Here is a 17,023-nt window from a genome sequence, read left to right as displayed (position 1 = left end):
GCTGCTTCCATATGCACACTTAGCTGGGAGTAACTTCTTACAATCTTGCTTGCCTGTAAACATCCATATATTCAAGCTGCATGTAACTTAATTGCCAATGAATGTACATTGCAGGGTATTTTTAAAGGGAGGGGAGATGTGTCATGGTTGCTCTGTCACGTAAGTGATAAGTATTCTCTCTGTGCTTGTCCACATACTTGATGGTTTAAAGTGTTGGTTTTTTTGAAAGCTAAAACTTTGTATCAACTAGGACATTCTTTCCAAATCGCCAAGTGAACTAGGACAAAGTAGGCTGGAAAAGAAGTTAACACCAAAGTCTGTTTTAAAAAACAAACAAAAAACCTGCCCTGCATACATTCGTCTGAGATGAACTTTGGTTTTTCCAAAAGTTACCTTCCGAATAGCGATGCAGGGGTTATTCAACAGCTCCTCCATTTTGGAGTACACGCGTGGGTGTCTCATAGCATGGGCAGTTTCACTTCTCCCTGATTTGTTAAAGTGAAGCACCTGCAATTTAAAACAAACCCAAAGAAAAACATAAACAATAAGAAGTTGTTATGTGAGGCGTATAAAGCCATGTGCTTACAATAACCGTGGTTTGTAAGTTGATTTATAAACGTTAGTTGATGTTCACCATAGTGAGCCCTCCCAAAAGCTAAAGATGTCTCAGCTTTATCGATCTCCAATTGTCTCTTTTTTCCAAATTAAGCTGTTCACATTTCTGTATTGGTTTGCATTTTTTAAACAAAGGGTTCTCCTGAAAATTCCCCAGAATTTTTGTGTGGATTTCTTCCAGTATACCCATTCTTGTATGCAGTTTTGCCGAATATACACATTTTTGTAAAGCAATTTTCTTAATATAAAGCATCTTTCTGTATTGTTTTCACTAATATATGCATTTTAAAGCAGACCTTAGCCTAGAATGTGCATTTCTGTAAACACTATGGTTTAATTAGTTCACCGCAAAATTCAGATGAGTGCAAATTTTAAAGGATCATTGTGTTCTCATATTGGCTCTCGCATTATTCTAGAAAGTTGAAATGGATACATTTGCCTGTACATGCAAACTGAATCTAATTTCTCCCCAGCCTCAAACACTAACTACGGCTTAGCAATCTGTGCAAAGCAGGACAATGCAATTCTAGGCACAGCGGGATCCAACATTGCTGGTAGGATTTACAAGCTTAAGAAACTGTGCAAGTAGATTGAGTTAGGCCTCTGGTCTTGAGAGTGCATAGAGAAAATGACATTACACTCGGGACCAGGAGCAACGTTGAGCAGCTATTTCTCTTGTGTGTAATTTATATATACCACTTCACCCCATATGAACCAGCCCATTTCCCACAGTCTTAATCTGTGCACTCCACATGAGAAAAGTGTGGAAGGCGACCACATGAGAACAGGTCTTTTCAGTGGTGGCCCCCATCTATGAAATGGGAGATCTACCTGGCGCCATCTCTGTCAGTTTTTAGGTACTGGGCTAAGATTTTTCTGTTTACCCGAGCCTTTGCTTAATGGAGGTGCTCATCTTTTTTAGAGGGGTGGGTAGGACTTGGTTCTTATCCATTCATTGCACAATGGGTCACCTGATGTCATTGTGAGATCAAGTGGACGACAGGTGGAGATAATCTCACCCACTGTCAAACTTGACCCAAACTTATCTACAGAGATAAGACTCTAGCTCATTGGCCACACCCAGTTCCCTAACCCCGATTTAAGTTATCAATAACACAAAGCTTACCTCTGCTATCTGCTCTGCAGTATGGCCTTTAGCTCCAAGGTACAGTGTGGCCATAACAGACGAGATGCTCCATGGTGAGAATAGGATGTTTTTGTTGCTTTGAGCCTTGCACACGTGTTTGAAAAAATCAATGGCAAAACCACCATTGGCTGTACTCAGTTCCTCCATTGCTATTTAAACCTAGTTACAGAGAGAGAGAGAATAAGCTTTAAAACTGTTTACTTGTTCACCAGGGACCGTTGTGCATGCCTCTTTCCTACTGAAGAAATTCTGGAAGCTTTTGATGATCAGGCAACTGGCCTGAAAGATAAGCCGTCCGGAAAAAGCCATCAGTCATTTGGACCACAAAAACTGTCTTCCTGCCTGTCTTGCATTAGTTTTGTAGCAGTAGATACTAGTAATGTGGTTTGAAGTCTTTCTTGTGCCAAAAGTCTTTCATTATGGCACATTGATCCTGACTTGAGAAATTAAAAAGACCATGCTTTCGGTTTAGGAGAGTCGCAAATAGTTCATTTGTCTGTTCAGTTCTTAATTACATCATATATGTGGATGCAACTTGAACAATGCATGCCAGATGTTCCTACACATTTTGTCAAGGACTGTTGCCACATGACTTGGTGACAGACTGCTTACACAAGCAAGTGCTAGCAATATAGAACCCCTCTAGCACAGTATTATGTACTCTATGCTGGCAGTGGCTCTCCAGAATTTTAACCTTACCTGGATATGCAGATATTTCCCAGACATATCTGGAATACTGCAGTTGGAAGCAGTGTCCTGGCAGAAATCGCAAAAATGTCCTGGAAAATCTTAACGTATGGCAACCCATGTCGGAAGTGTCGTTTTTGCCACTTTCCCTTAAAAATAGGTCCAAAACGCCTTCTTTTGCAAAGTCTCCAAAATAGCTCACAACTTTGCTCAAAAATGCAAACAAAATAAGCTCAACAATTCCCCCCCAAAAAGCTCAACAGCTTATCTGTCTGGATTTTCACTGTTTGAAATATGGCAACCCTATCATGACCATACCAATATTCCATCTTGGTGAGAAAAATACACAGTGGCTAGAAAGTTCATATTCTCTCTGCAAGAAGAGTTGGACAAGTGTTTCAAAAACTTTTTAAAACCCCAGGGCACAGTTCTTTTCCTGCATAATAAATGAAAGCTCATGCCATTATTATTCTCAGTCGTCTCCCTGAACAACTGGGTACACATTCTCCTTTCAATGATGGCCCTTCCCTTTCCTCGGTCAAGTCAGGTTTCAAGGTAGGACCATGCTTTCCAGACAGTGGTGATGTTTCTAGAGTTCCTCTGGGCCTGCCAGCTTAGTCCCACATTCTGTTCTCACAGTAGCCAGCCAGGTGCCTATGGGAAGCCCACAAGCAGAACCTGTAATTATCTCTGGCAAGCAAGCAGCTTGATAAGCAGTAACGTCTCTCCATCAGTTTTATGCAAGTTTATTTACAAGAAAAACACACATTCAGAGCACGCCTCCTGGATGCTCTCATTAACAGTAGTTGATCAGTCTGACTCACCATCTCTCTCCCAACAAGAAGAATAAGAAGAGTTTGGATTTGATATCCCGCTTTATCACTACCCAAAGGAGTCTCAAAGCGGATAATATTCTCCTTTTCCTTCCTCCCCCACAACAAACACTCTGTGAGGTGAGTAAGGCTGAGAGACTTCAGAGAAGTGTGACTAGCCCAAGGTCACCCAGCAGCTGCATGTGGAGGAATGGAGATGCAAACCCGGTTCACCAGATTACGAGACTACCGCTCTTAAGCACTACACCACACTGGCTCACAGGCAGAACGCCAAAATTCCTCCTTTCTTCTCCTTCCCTTACATCATTCTCTGAGCTTCTTCTGCCTCCTAGTACAGGGACTGAATGGCTGGTCCGTCTCCTCCTCACTCCCAGAAGACACAGCCTCAGACTCTGGCTTATTTGCTAGTTGCCTGGCAACGCTCGGGGCAACTTCCAACTCTTCCTCTCCTTGGTAGCTAATAGCTTCTTCCCTGGGAATGAGGAGGGCCGGGCTGTCCTATCTAAACTGTTACACACAGCTCTCCTCTGCAAAGTCAGCCCCTTGCTCGCTTAGCTCAATTTCTGAGGCTGATGCTCCCGCTGTGCTCTAGTGGGGCTACGTTCCTGACAGCCCCTGAGTGCAACAGCACTCCTCCGATTCCCACAACTAGTGTACAGATGCAGACTGCCTTAGACAGTGGGGTCAGAAGAAGGCCATCACGACTAGAATGATGGGGTTACTCACCATGTGTGTTTCTCTGATTGTGAGGCAGGGTATGCAATTGTGCCACAGGGTTAGGAAATCACAGCAGTGGCAGACCTTGGGGTCTCAAATTTCGGCGGCACCCTGTACAATGCCAAAATCTAGCACCTGCCTGCCTCTCGCCTTCAGTTATGCATCATAGTTGTGGCGCCTGCTGCAGTGCCCTTGAGACTGCACCCAGTGTGACCGAACCAGTCGTGCTCCCCTAAATCCGCCTCTGACCATAGCCCACAGGAAACTGTATCCTGTTCTTTGTATGAATATGTCAAGCAAAGAATTGCTCACCACATACTTCCTGTTAACGTAAGATAGCATTTCCTAGGTTTAATCATCTTGGGACACATGTCTTCTTGAACCTAGCACTTTTGTAAATATCAGGCAGCTTGCTACAGTTCCTTCCTTGACAAACACTTAACTCAGGCACACCAGAGAAGTTGTCCCAAGCTCTCAGCAGAATTTGCCCTGGAGAACTTTGGGCTGGGCAGCTATGGAAGAAGTGTTGCCATCCATAGTTCTTGGCAGGTTCCTTTGTTTCACGGCTTATCTATCCATTTGAAGCATCTTGTTCTTGTCCTGTCAGGTCTAGTTTTGCCTCTCATGCTCCTTATAGTCTTCTAACAGGTCTTGCCATTCACAGTTCAGTTCCACCCAACTAAGCTAGCTATGTACTGTATTGCACTCTGCCCAACCTTTCACAGGTTACGTCTTGTAAGATGGTTGTGGGAATAGCCCCTGTTATAGGCTAATGGCATGAAGGAGGCCCACGTGCAGTTGGCCCTGCTTCTGAGGTTGTATGAGGTTTAGGGTGTGGCTCAGTGGTACAGCATCTGCTTTGCATGGAGAAGGACACAGGTTCAATCCCCACAGTCTCCAGGCAGGGCTGGGAAGAGCTCCTGATAGCTCCATCAGTCGAGCATGAGACTCTTAATCTCAGAGTCGTGGGTTTGAGTCCCACGTGGGCAAAATATTCCTGCATGGAAGGGGGTTGGACTAGATGACACTTGTGGTCCCTTCCAACTCTGCAATTATATGATTTCTGCCCTGAAACCCTTGAGAGCTGCTGCCAGTCTGCATAGGCAAAACTGGCAATACTGACTCACACACTTTCCTATATGACCCCCTCACCCTGAACCCCAACATCCAGGGGGTTGGACTAGATGACCCTTAGGTGCCTTCCAACTCTTATGATTCTATGATCCATGTGTGGACCTCTGAGTGGGGGAAGCCTATGCACCTAGACCTCTCTGTGTGTTCATTTCTTCAGGACTCTGGGCACAGAGGCTTCATAACCCCAAAGTTCTGAGGTATCTATGAAACCTTATCTAGAACAAAATGAAACACCATCCACATACAAGAGATAAGTACTAGGAGGCTTGGCAGAAAACCCAAGCTTGCAAAAGTACAAAGCTTATTTAGTGGAAATCGCTACAGGTGTAGGAATCCCAAAACATCCCAAAACGGGGACTGAGATTGCTCAGTGGGCATGGAATATTCACTATCTGGGAGGAGAAGCAGGCAGAAGGAAGGCATGACTGGAGAAGTCAGTGAGTACATTGTGCTGAAGGTCCCAATTGTATAATATATTTTCTATTTTCTCTTTCTAAAGGCAGGTTACCTTTGGCTTGCTGCCTTTTTCTGACTGAAAATGGACCATACACCCTCTACTTAATAATAATAATAATAATAATAATAATAATAATAATAATAAAAATAATAATAATAATAATAATATTTTATTTATACTCCATTCATCTGTCTGGCTTTCCCCAGCCACTCTGGTCAGCTTCCACCAAATATTAAAAAGGCTCAGGAATGTAAAGCTCACCATCCCTCTGTGCAATTGGTTCCCTTCTCAAATCACTCTTACCATCAAGAATTTTCTCCTAATATTAACACCACTTAACTCTCCCCTGCTGTAATGTAATCTCATTAGATCTAGTCCTGCCTTCTAAGTCATATTCATCTCTAATAGAGCACATTTTGATGTGGTTTTTATGAAAGTTCCCTGTTGAACTGCTGCAATCTTATGCATATTTACTTGGGAGTAAGTCCCTTTGAAGGGACGTGGGTGGCGCTGTGGGTTAAACCACAGAGCCTAGGTCTTGCCGATCAGAAGGTCGTGGTTTGAATCCCCACGATGGGGTGAGCTCCCGTTGCTTGGTCCCTACTCCTGCCAACCTAGCAGTTCGAAAGCACGAAGTGCAAGTAGATATCTTCTCCGGCGGGAAGCTAAATGGTGTTTCCGTGTGCTGCTCTGGTTCGCCAGAAGCGGCTTAGTCATGCTGGCCACATGACCCGGAAGCTGTACGCCGGCTCCCTCGGCCAATAAAGCGAGATGAGTGCCGCAACCCCAGAGTCCGTCACGACTGGACCAAATGGTCAGGGGTCCCTTTACCTTTACCTTTAAGTCCCTTTGAACACTGTGGGGTTTACTTCTGGATAAATATGCACCGGATTTGATTGTAAACTCTGTCTCTGACGCTGATTGACCTTAAGACATGCAACAGCAAAAGACATAAACAGCAAAAACAGAAAAAAGATGAGAATTGTAGTTTTACATACCTTGTTTAACCCAGCTGTTAAAGCAGGCACTCTCTTCACCCAAGTGTAACTCTAAGTGCAAGTCAGGCTGATTATATAGGATTTCTCACCACTCCCAGTGAAACTTTCCTCAGTAGGTGATGCAATATACATTTGCCCTAAGGCTGTGATCCTATGGAATGATTGAAGCATCTTAGGCAAGAGTCGGTGACCTTAAAAAAAAAAAGAATGTAAGCATGACATCACTGTCATAGAAATATCAGTGTTTTCCTGCTGCTATGCTGTGGGGCTGATACACAATGTATCACCGAGCCTTTGAGCAAGAGCTTTCAAAGCAGTTTTTTCTCCTTCAAATTTTTAAATTAATTTTCCACATTTATAACAGAAATAACATACAAAACACACACATACAAAAATTACAATACTAAAAAAAGAAAATAAAAACACATATTACTTCTAAGACCTAATTTAACTTTCATTGTTAACAGACTTCCTCAAATCCCCCCTAACTGAATTTCATTGTATTAGCTTGTAACAGTTCTCAAAATCATATTTCTAATGAAATTGACTCCTTCAATTTACTATCCTCTTCTTTTGTATTGGTTTTCTAATCCTTAATGCGTTACAATTCATTCTTATTCTAATCCTAAACCTATTTGATACCTCCAAGTATCTTCTAATTATCTTATGTTACAATATTTGGCTAAGTATTCTTTGAATTTCTTCCAATCTTCTTGATACTCCTCTTCTTTCTGGTCGCGGATTCTTCCAGTCAGGTCGGCCAGTTCCAAAATGTCCAACATCTTCATTTGCCATTCTTCTATTGTTGGTATTTCTTGAGATTTCCAATTTTTAGCTAATCACAGTCTTGCCGCCGTAGTGGCATACAAAAACAATCTAACATCTTTTTTGGGCAATTCATGTGAAGAGTATTTGTTCCCTTGTTGCTAGGTAACAAGCAGGCATCAAAGACACATTCCATTCCATATATAACACACCTTGCTTGTCTCGGCCAAATCGCACCCTCTTCATCTCTAAGAAACATGACAGAGCCCGGTTGACTTTCACTTTGAACACCTCAGTACTAAAAGTATGCACACGCTATGTTGTTAATATCCTTTCTGAGCGGCTTTCTGTGATTCATACATACACAGAAAGGCAGGATTTACGCACCAAAACCTCATTCCTAATCCTGAGCAAATATTTCTGTAGGTGTGGCTTCGTGGGAGCTGCCTCTATGCTGCTTCAGAAACCTACGTGTTGTGTGAATAAGATTTAATTTTGATTTCTCAGAGTTGATTCACTGAGTATGTGACTGGTCCATTCTTTTTTAAAACTGTCGGGAACTTACATGGAGTGAACCAGTCAATATGCCGTTTTCACTATGGACCGAGTTTGCTAATATTTATTATTATTATTATTATTATTATTATTATTATTATTAGCAAATGCTCCTCATTTTCCCAGGTGAGACTCACCTGGCACCTTCATTACATATCTTTAGGCACCAGGCAAAAACCTTCCTCTTCTCCCAGGTCTTTGGCTATTTAAAAAATCTATAACCTTTTAAACTGTGTGCTGTGAGGGGGGGGTGGGTTATTGTTTTGTTTGTTATTAAGTTATGATTTTTTTTGTGTTTTTAAACTGTAAACCACCAAGTGACCCTTGAATGAAGGGCAGTATATAAATTTAATAAATAAAATAAAAATAAATAAGTGGGGAGAAGTTCTGCTTTTATTAGATGGTGCAACAGTGGAAATTTGTGAAATTGCTTTATTTACAAATACATCAGCAGATCACATAGGATGCAAAGAGATGCTACTTCAGCAGGAAGCAATCACCCACCAAGAACTCAGCTGATATGCCTCAATCCTTTTCTCCTTTCGCTGACCATACCCCTGCTACTTTTGAACTCTTCACTGTTTCTCAATCTGATGATGGGCCAAATCAACAGGAAAGTGAAGAAAACCTAACTACGACCTTTTAAACTCAAGTTCCATGTGGTTCATGCATTGTGCTGCAAGTTCCTCTTTCTCTCTCTTTTTAAAATAATTGTTATTGGAATTTTATTTACAACATAAACCCCCACCCACCCCAGTACACAATCCACCCTCATTAAACGTGAACATAACATACAGTGAGCATAACATACAACAAGACAAACAATGAAATAAAAGACTTCCTTTATCCTGTATCTGGCCTCCTTATTTACTTCTTATAAACTGTTTCCTTTATGAATAATTACAGTGGTACCTCAGGTTAAGTACTTAATTCGTTCCGGAGGTCCGTTCTTAACCTGAAACTGTTCTTAACCTGGAGCACCATTTTAGCTAATGGGGCCTCCTGCTGCTGCTGCGCCGCTGGAGCATAATTTCTGTTCTCATCCTGAAGCAAAGTTCTTAACCTGAAGCACTATTTCTGGGTTAGCGGAGTCTGTAACCTGAAGCGTATGTAACCTGAAGCGTATGTAACCTGAGGTACCACTGTATTAAGATTTTTCTAATTATAACTTAAATTGTTGGAACGTCGCCCGCCTCCCGGGAGCTGTGCCAGCCTCCCGGTGCACTCGAAAGGCAAAACATTCCAATGGTCACTCCCTGGCTGCCGTTCAAGAATCCTACTTCAGTCCAGGTGACCGGTCAATTAAGCAGCCTCTCTCTCATGACGAAGCATACTAGTTTCCCTTGCAAAGCATCAGAAGGGAAAAGGCAGATTTGTAGAATCAAACTACTTTATTAACTGCATAAAACAATAATACAAATGACTGCATGACTTGAGCAGTCAGCTCTGGGTTTCACGACTCAACCCTGCTCTAGTCCAAGAGCGGAAAAGGGAAGAGAAACTCTTCCCAGGATACGCTGAGCACAGCCTGAGAACTGGCTGTCCTTCCTTCTCACGCTGTGAGGCACCACCTGATGTAAACAGCTCTCGGTGTTTCCTGCCAGCGTGGCAACTAAGGTAAAGGTACCCCTGCCCGTACGGGCCAGTCGTGTCCGACTCTAGGGTTGTGCGCTCATCTCACTTAAGAGATGGCTGGGAGCCAGCGCTGTCCGAAGACACTTCCGGGTCACGTGGCCAGCGTGACGAAGCTGCTCTGGCGAGTCAGCACCAGCGCAGCACACGGAAACGCTGTTTACCTTCCCACTATAAAGCGGTACCTATTTATCTACTTGCACTTAGGGGTGCTGTCGAACTGCTAGGTGGGCAGGAGCTGGGACCGAAAGACGGGAGCTCACCCCGCCGTGGGGATTCGAACCGCCGACCATACCATCGGCAAGTCCTAGGCACTGAGGTTTTACCCACAGCGCCACCCGCGTCCCAACTGGTGGGGGCTAAAATCCCAACATAAATATCCACAAAGTCTCCTGCAGACATTAATCAAACCAAGTCCAGGTTTGTATTTTAGGGCACTGTTTTGTGAAGTATTCTCTGCATTTCCCTCATGCTTTTTGAAACTCTTGTCTAGTGTGATCTCTAATTGCCTCTGTTAATCTAGCCAGTTCAGTATACTCTAACAGTTTGTCTTGCCATTCCTTTTTTGTTGGCACAGTTTCTTTCCCCCAGTTTTTAGCAATTAGGATTGCAAGTTCCTCTTTCTCAACAGATACATTAAAACCAGTGGGTGGGGGGAATACATAAAACCACCCCACCCTATTCTAAATGGCCACAGATAGTTAAAGGCCAAAGGTTATTGTGGGAAGTGTTTGCTTCACACTTAAACACATATAATGAAAGCGCCAGGCGAGTCTCCTTGGGAAAAGCATTCTGCAAATGGGGGGCCACCACCGAAAAGGCCTATTCTCATGTTGCCACCCTCTGGATCTCCTTTGGAGGGGGCACACAATAAAGAATCTCAGATGGCAATTGCAGGGTCCAGGTTGGTTCATATGGGGACAGGCAGTCCTTGAGGTATTGGGTTCTTCAGCTGTAGAAGGCTTTTTACTTAGAACTGGGCCCAGAAACTAGTTGGTAGTATGTGCAGTCAGGACAGGAATGGTATCATATGCTTAAACCATCTTGCCTCAGTGAGCAACCTGGCTGCTGAGTTCTGCACCAGCTGCAATTTCTGAGCCATCTTCAAAGGCAGTCCCACATATAATACCAGAGTGTGGACTACAGAAGTTGGAGATTCCCTCTTTCCCCCCATGAGAATAATGCACTCAGATGAACTGGTTTGTGCAGAGCTTTTTGGGTAAGATGTTTTGGTTATAACAGGTGACATCTAACTAAATCCTACCTAGTGTAAACTCTTTGGAATTAATGGTTGGGTTTTTAAAATTCATTTCAGTGAGTCTATCATCGGAGGCAAGCATACTGTATTTTTGTGTGTATAAGACACCCCCTATTTTGGGGGGACTCAAAATTAAGAAAATGCGCTATGCACTATCCGTGTATAAGACAACCCCTTATTTTACACTTCAAAAATTTAGGGGAAAAAAATATAGTGTTATACATGGGGGGAAATGGTGTGTGTGTGTGTGTGTGTAAATTTACATAGCAAGAGGTGGTGGGTAAGATCAGAAAGAAGCCAAAAGGGTAAAATCACTCCCCAAAGGTGTCTTTCCAAGTTGAGAAAGGGTTTAAAAGGAGGCAGGAAAGAGTTAAATGGGGAGATGTGGGAATGTGGGAGGGAGTGGAGAGAGGAGATGGGGGGGGGAGTTTAATGGAGGCATGAGAGGAGAGAGGACAAAGTTAAGCCACACAGGCAAATCCTGAAGGTGAAATAAAAAGAAAAGTTATGGAGAGAGAGAGAGAGAGAGAGAGAGAGAGAGAGAGACCCAGGAGCTTCCTTGTTCTCTGGCCATCTGCAAGCGACCTTGGAGTGGGTCTTCCAAACCGGCAGCCTCACCATTGCTTCACGTGGGAGATTTGCTGGGTGGGGGAGGATTCCCCCCCCCCCCCCGCATGGTGGGGAGGTGAGAGATGCGCAATGCTTAAGGAGAAGGCTCAAAGGAGGAGAGTGTTATGTACTGAAGTTCTCACCCTGGGCCAGCAGGGGGATACTGTAGATAGTTCAGGTCCACATATGCAAATAAGGGATTGAAAGTGACGTTCAGTGATTGGATAGTTACAGAAAATGGTTACTGTTGCACTCTAGTGGAGCTCTATATAAGCAGGCTGGCTGAACCCTTCAGTTCAGTTCTGTTCTGGCCTGTGAATAAAGAAGAGCTGTTTGAAGAATCGCTGTGTCGTCTGACATGTTCACCCACAACTTAACAGAGAGGGTGGATGTGTAAGGGGGAAAGCGTGAGACACCATGGGCTAATCTGCACTTGTAGTTTATAACGCTAGGAAAGGTTTATGAAAGCGTTTCAGAATGTAAGGGTTATAAGTATTATGTTTCGCTTACAAGGTTAACGATACATTGTTAAAATGTGACACCTAGGATTGGAATTGCCCAAAAAAGATGTTGGATTATTTTTGTATGCCACTACAGCGGCAAGACTGCTACTAGCTAGAAATTGGAAATCTCAAGAAATACCAACGGTAGAAGAATGGCAGATGAAGATGTTGGTGTTTTTGGAGCTGGCCGTCCTGACTGGGAGAATCCGCCATCAGAAAGAAGTGGAACACCAAGAAGATTGGAAGAAATTCAAAGATTATCTAGCTAAACATTGTAATATAAGATAATTAGAAGGTACCTGAAAGTATCAAATAGGCCTAGAATTAGAATAAGAATGTGGTATAGTAATATGGAGTTAAGCCAATAAGAAAAGAGATGAAGACAGTTAATTGAAGGAGTTACTTGTATTAGAAAGATGATCTTGGAGAACTGCTACAAAGGTGTCACAAGGAAATTCAGTTAGAGGAGATTTGAGGAACAATGAAAGTTAATTTGGATTTTTGAAGTAACAAGTGTTTTTATTTTTCTTCCTTTTTTCTTTTAGTATTGTAATGTGTTTTGTTTTGTGTCTTTTATATGTTCTATTTGTTATAAATGTGGAAAATTAATTTTAAAAATTTAAAAAATAAAAAATAAAATGTGACACCAGAGGGTGCTGCAAAGCTATCCCATTCCAGAAACTGGGTAGTTTCACCTTGTGAAAAAGGAAAAGAAGCCAAATGTCCGGATATTTTAGAACAATGTTCAAAAGGTGAGTGTATCTCCAGCCCATGTCTCTCTCTTCCCACCCGAACCTCATCTCTGTGGAGCAAGCAGTTTGCTTTCTCTTTCTCTCTGTCTCTCCCTTTAGCCAGGCAATGGTGTGTGTGAAAAGTCTCGGCCATGGGCTTATTCTGGGGGCATGTTAAACATTCTCCAAGCCCCTCACTAAAGGAAATCAATGAGGGAATTAATTTTAAAAAATCAAGGCAGCGCTGATTCTGTTTCACTGCAATTTGGTTTCCGCCAAATTCTATGCTATTCACCTCACCATAATTATTCATATAACTTCCATTCAATTAATTATATATTATTTGCAGGCTTTAAGAAATGCACACAGTGACAATGTGAATGAAAACCAATCATACTTGCTTGACCGATTTCCATTCCTGATCACAGGCAAGCAGGCAAACTGCAAAATTTCCTTTTTCTTTTCCATTTACACTGGTATTTTCCAACACCCCTACATGTATAGGATTGCAATGAAAGTTGCTTTACTCCATGGGTAGGCAAACTAAGGCCTGGGGGCTGGATCCGGCCCAATCGCCTTCTAAATCCAGCTCGGGGATAGTCCAGGAATCAGTGTGTTTTTACATGAGTAGAATGTGTTTTTTTATTTAAAATGCATCTCTGGGTTATTTGTGGGGCATAGGAATTAGTTCATTTTTCCCCCCAAAATATAGTCCGGCCCCCCACAAGGTCTGAGGGACAATGGACCTGCCCCCTGCTGAAAAAGTTTTCTGACCCCTGCTTTGCTTGGTGCAACTTATAGCAACTAGTGAGGGCGTATCATTGAGGACATAACCCTAATGCCACCTTTAGCCTTCAAAGCAGCTGTGAAGATCTGCTGATTAGTAACAAAATAAAGTAAGGTAGGAAACCCTGGTCATAATTCTTCCACGTCTGCCTATGTATTGCCTCCCCCACTCTAGCATCAAAATAGGCCATGATAGGTTCACATCAAGGAATTATTTCCTGCCTTTGTACATTTACTACCAGAACTGAATTTGGAGCTCAGTTCAACATGGCTCTACATAAGAACATAATAAAAGTCTGCTAGATCAAGCCGATAGCTCACTTAGTCCAACTTGTTATTCCCAAAGTGACCAACCAGCACGAAAGCAGGAGCTGAGCAAACAGCACTTTCCCCTCCTGTGGTTTTCAGCAACTAGTATTCAGAGGCATACTGGGGGTAGAACATACCCATTTTGGCTGGTAGCCATTGATAGTCCAGTCAAACTCTGCCCCATAGTCCATTTTTGTGTGTGAAGTAGGATATGACTAAAGCCTCGGCCCAGCAGAGCAAGGTGGGTGCGGTCCGCCCCAGGTGTCATCCCTTAGGGGGGTGACATCGCTGCCCCACCCCCTGGGACGCTCATCGAGGCGGCTCACCCCTGAGATGCGCACCCCCTGGGACGCTTGCCCCACCCCTGGGATGCTAGCCCCGCCCCCACAGATGGCTAGCCACACCCCCAGGTGCACGCTGCTACAGGTGGCAGAGCAGCTAGCTCTGCCAATGCAGCCCAGTATACCTGAAGGTGCGTCTCCACCCCCATTGTTCAGCCCGGTCCATCTCCGAGGGCCTTCTGGAGGTTCCCTCGCTGTGAGAAGTGAGGTTACAGAGAACCAGGCAGAAGGCCTTCTCAGTAGTGGCGCCTGCCCTGTGGAACGCCCTCCCATCGGATGTCAAGGAAATAAACAACTACCTGACTTTTAGAAGACATCTAAAGGCAGCCCTGTTTAGGGAAGTTTTTAATGTTTGATGTTTTATCGTGTTTTTAATATTCTGTTGGGAGGCGCCCAGATGGGTGGGATGATGATGATGATGATGATGATGATGATGATGATGATTTGCATTGAAAGGACTGGCCATCCAGTCTCTGCCAAGCACTTTTCATGGAACTGACTGCTCCTAGTCTATATGGACACAGAGAAATACAGAACAGAGCCTAAGGACCACCATATTCTTTTTTCTCCATTGTAGAGACAAATCTGGTTCAGTTTCTCACTGGTCCTGGGGCTGCTGAGGGGAGGGGAAGGACACTGCAGCCCCAATCACTGGCCAGAGAACTAGTGGCTTTAGAAAGGCCATCTCCCCTTCAAAGCAATCTGGCTCCAACTAGTCTATCTCTCATAATATTCAGAGGATTCCTCTTCTACTTTTCCTTTCCACTGCCCTTCCCTTTTGTTCCCTTCTTGTAACCCTGAGGGAGGAACCCATGTCTTTATTTTGATATATTATTAAATAATAATAATACAAATTCCACCCAGCCTATGGGATGGTCTTCGCAGAAGATTGGGTGTAACTGACTCCCAACTGGAAGGAACAATGCAATTATTTCTGGCAGGGCCTGTCCAAGGACAGTTGCGGAATACGTTTGCGACATCCGTGTCAGATTTGGAGCAAGAGTTTCCCATGTGATGTGTCTGGGGGGTGGGGGGTGGAGTTGGCTAATTCTTTTATTTATGGCCCTGCAGATTGGATGGAAGCAGTGGCGTAGCGTGGGTTGTCAGCACCCGGGGCAAGGCAAGTAATTTGCGCCCCCTAACCCGTGGATTTGCGCCCCCTAACCCGTGGATTTGCGCCCCCTAACCCATGGATTTGCCCTAACCCCAGATGTTGCGCCCGGTGCGGCCCGCCCCCCCTGCACCCCCCACGCTACGCCACTGGATGGAAGGAATGAGTGCCTTTTGTGAGCATGTTGAAAGTACAGTCATACCTTGGAAGTTGAACGGAATCCGTTCCAAAACATTCCAAAACCAAATTGTGGCTTCTGATTGGCTGCAGGAAGCTCCTGTAGCCAATCAGAAGCCGTGGAAGCCCTGTCAGACCTTTGGGCTCCAAAAGAACGTTTCGTAAACGCTAACTTCCAGGTTTGCGATGTTCGGGAGCCAAAACGTCTGAGTTGCAGGGCATTCGGGACCCAAGGTACAACTGTAGCGGTATATATAGTACATGTTTTGTGGACAAAATGTCACACGCTTCATCTCTGCTGCCTTTATGTGGAACTGGGAAAGTCTCTTCTCCAAAACCTCGAAAAGGCACTGAAGTCAGTGAAGGGGGAAATAGTATGCACAAGAATCAATAAAGCAAGTTGTTTGTAAATCAAGCCATCATAAAGTTACACCAGATCCAAACTCCGTTTGAAAGCAGGGCTACTGTTCCATACCCTCCGATATTTCTCCACTGAAAACAGGGGCACCCTATTTAATAATAATAATACAGTGGTACCTCAGGTTACATACGCTTCCGGTTACATATGCTTCAGGTTACAGACTCCGCTAACCCAGAAATAGTGCTTCAGGTTAAGAACTTTGCTTCAGGATGAGAACAGAAATCGTGTTCCGGCGGCCCAGCGGCAGCAGGAGGCCCCATTAGCTAAAGTGGTGCTTCAGGTTAAGAACAATTTCAGGTTAAGAATGAATTAAGTACTTAACCCGAGGTACCACTGTAATAATAATAATAATAATAATAATAATAATAATAATAATAATAATAATAATAATAATAATATGCCCCTTTATGGGACTTGCACAGCCTTAGTTCAGGCAGCTTCAGCTGAGCTGTCTAAATTCTGGTTCAGTCAGAATAAGCAAGTTACAGCGGCTCAGCCAGGAATCAGGCAGCTGAGCTGCAAATTCTCTGCATCCTAAACTGCTCATCCCAGTAGATCTTGACATAGGTTTGCCCTCCAATAATCTGATTATTATCCCTCCCATTGCTTACCAGGCATGCTGTGAGCTGCCAAGCCACTGTCTGAGGCGACAGCAAGATTTTTATTTTATTTGGAGAAAGAAGACCTTTTTGCAGCCTTATCTTTAAGCTATCATCAGACGTTTTGCTACATTCACCTGCCCTACAAAGGTTACACTAATTTTTGGGCAAGGAATTTGCCCCTTCTCTTCTCCAAAGCTTGCAGAATTCCCAGGGAACTTTGAGATTTGTAGCTCTGTGAGGCAAATAGGGGTCTCAGAATGTTCCCAGGAGTCTTTGGGGGAAGCCATGATTGTTTAAAGTGGTACTGCTTTAAAATGTGTAGTGCAAATGGGGCTTTGGACTGGCCAAGCCTAACAAGCTTGAAGTGGCTTGGTTCTCCTTCATCTTGTTTATCAATGAATTGGCAGGCAACATGTGCCAAACAGTCCTCTTTCTGGAGAGAGTAATGTATATACACTTTTGTTGTTGTTGTTTAGTTGTTTGGTCGTGTCTGACTCTTTGTGACCCCATGGACCAGAGCTCGCCAGGCACTCCTGTCTTCCACTGCCTCCCGCAGTTTGGTCAAAGTCATGCTGGTAGCTTCGAGAACACTGTCCAACCATCTCGTCCTCTGCCGTCCCTTTCTCCTTGTGCCC

General features: G+C 43.8%; 1 protein-coding gene and 1 long non-coding RNA gene across 2 annotated transcripts in view; one reads left to right on the top strand and one right to left on the bottom strand.

Moving 5' to 3' along the window:
* Positions 1–6,637, bottom strand: part of LOC310767378 (uncharacterized protein) — a 37,441-nt gene extending 30,804 nt beyond the window's left edge. The window contains exons 1-3 of the mRNA XM_083624248.1: positions 6,589–6,637; positions 1,742–1,921; positions 394–507 (exon numbers count right to left, since the gene is read on the bottom strand). Of these exons, the coding sequence (XP_083480374.1) occupies positions 394–507; positions 1,742–1,909 (282 nt within the window). The 5' untranslated portion in view covers positions 1,910–1,921; positions 6,589–6,637. The remainder of the gene's footprint in view (positions 1–393; positions 508–1,741; positions 1,922–6,588) is intronic.
* A 911-nt stretch (positions 6,638–7,548) lies between these two features.
* Positions 7,549–8,754, top strand: LOC310767193. The gene is made up of 2 exons (XR_014550706.1): positions 7,549–7,657; positions 8,360–8,754. It is a non-coding gene; the product is annotated as an uncharacterized lncRNA (long non-coding RNA).
* The last annotated feature ends 8,269 nt before the right edge of the window (positions 8,755–17,023 follow it).

The sequence above is a fragment of the Podarcis filfolensis genome (genome assembly GCF_964270895.1).
Source record: "Podarcis filfolensis genome assembly, chromosome: 7".
NCBI classification, from domain to species: Eukaryota; Metazoa; Chordata; class Lepidosauria; order Squamata; family Lacertidae; genus Podarcis; species Podarcis filfolensis.
Note: the sequence above shows the minus strand (reverse complement) of the source record. Positions and strands in the feature narration are given on the sequence as shown.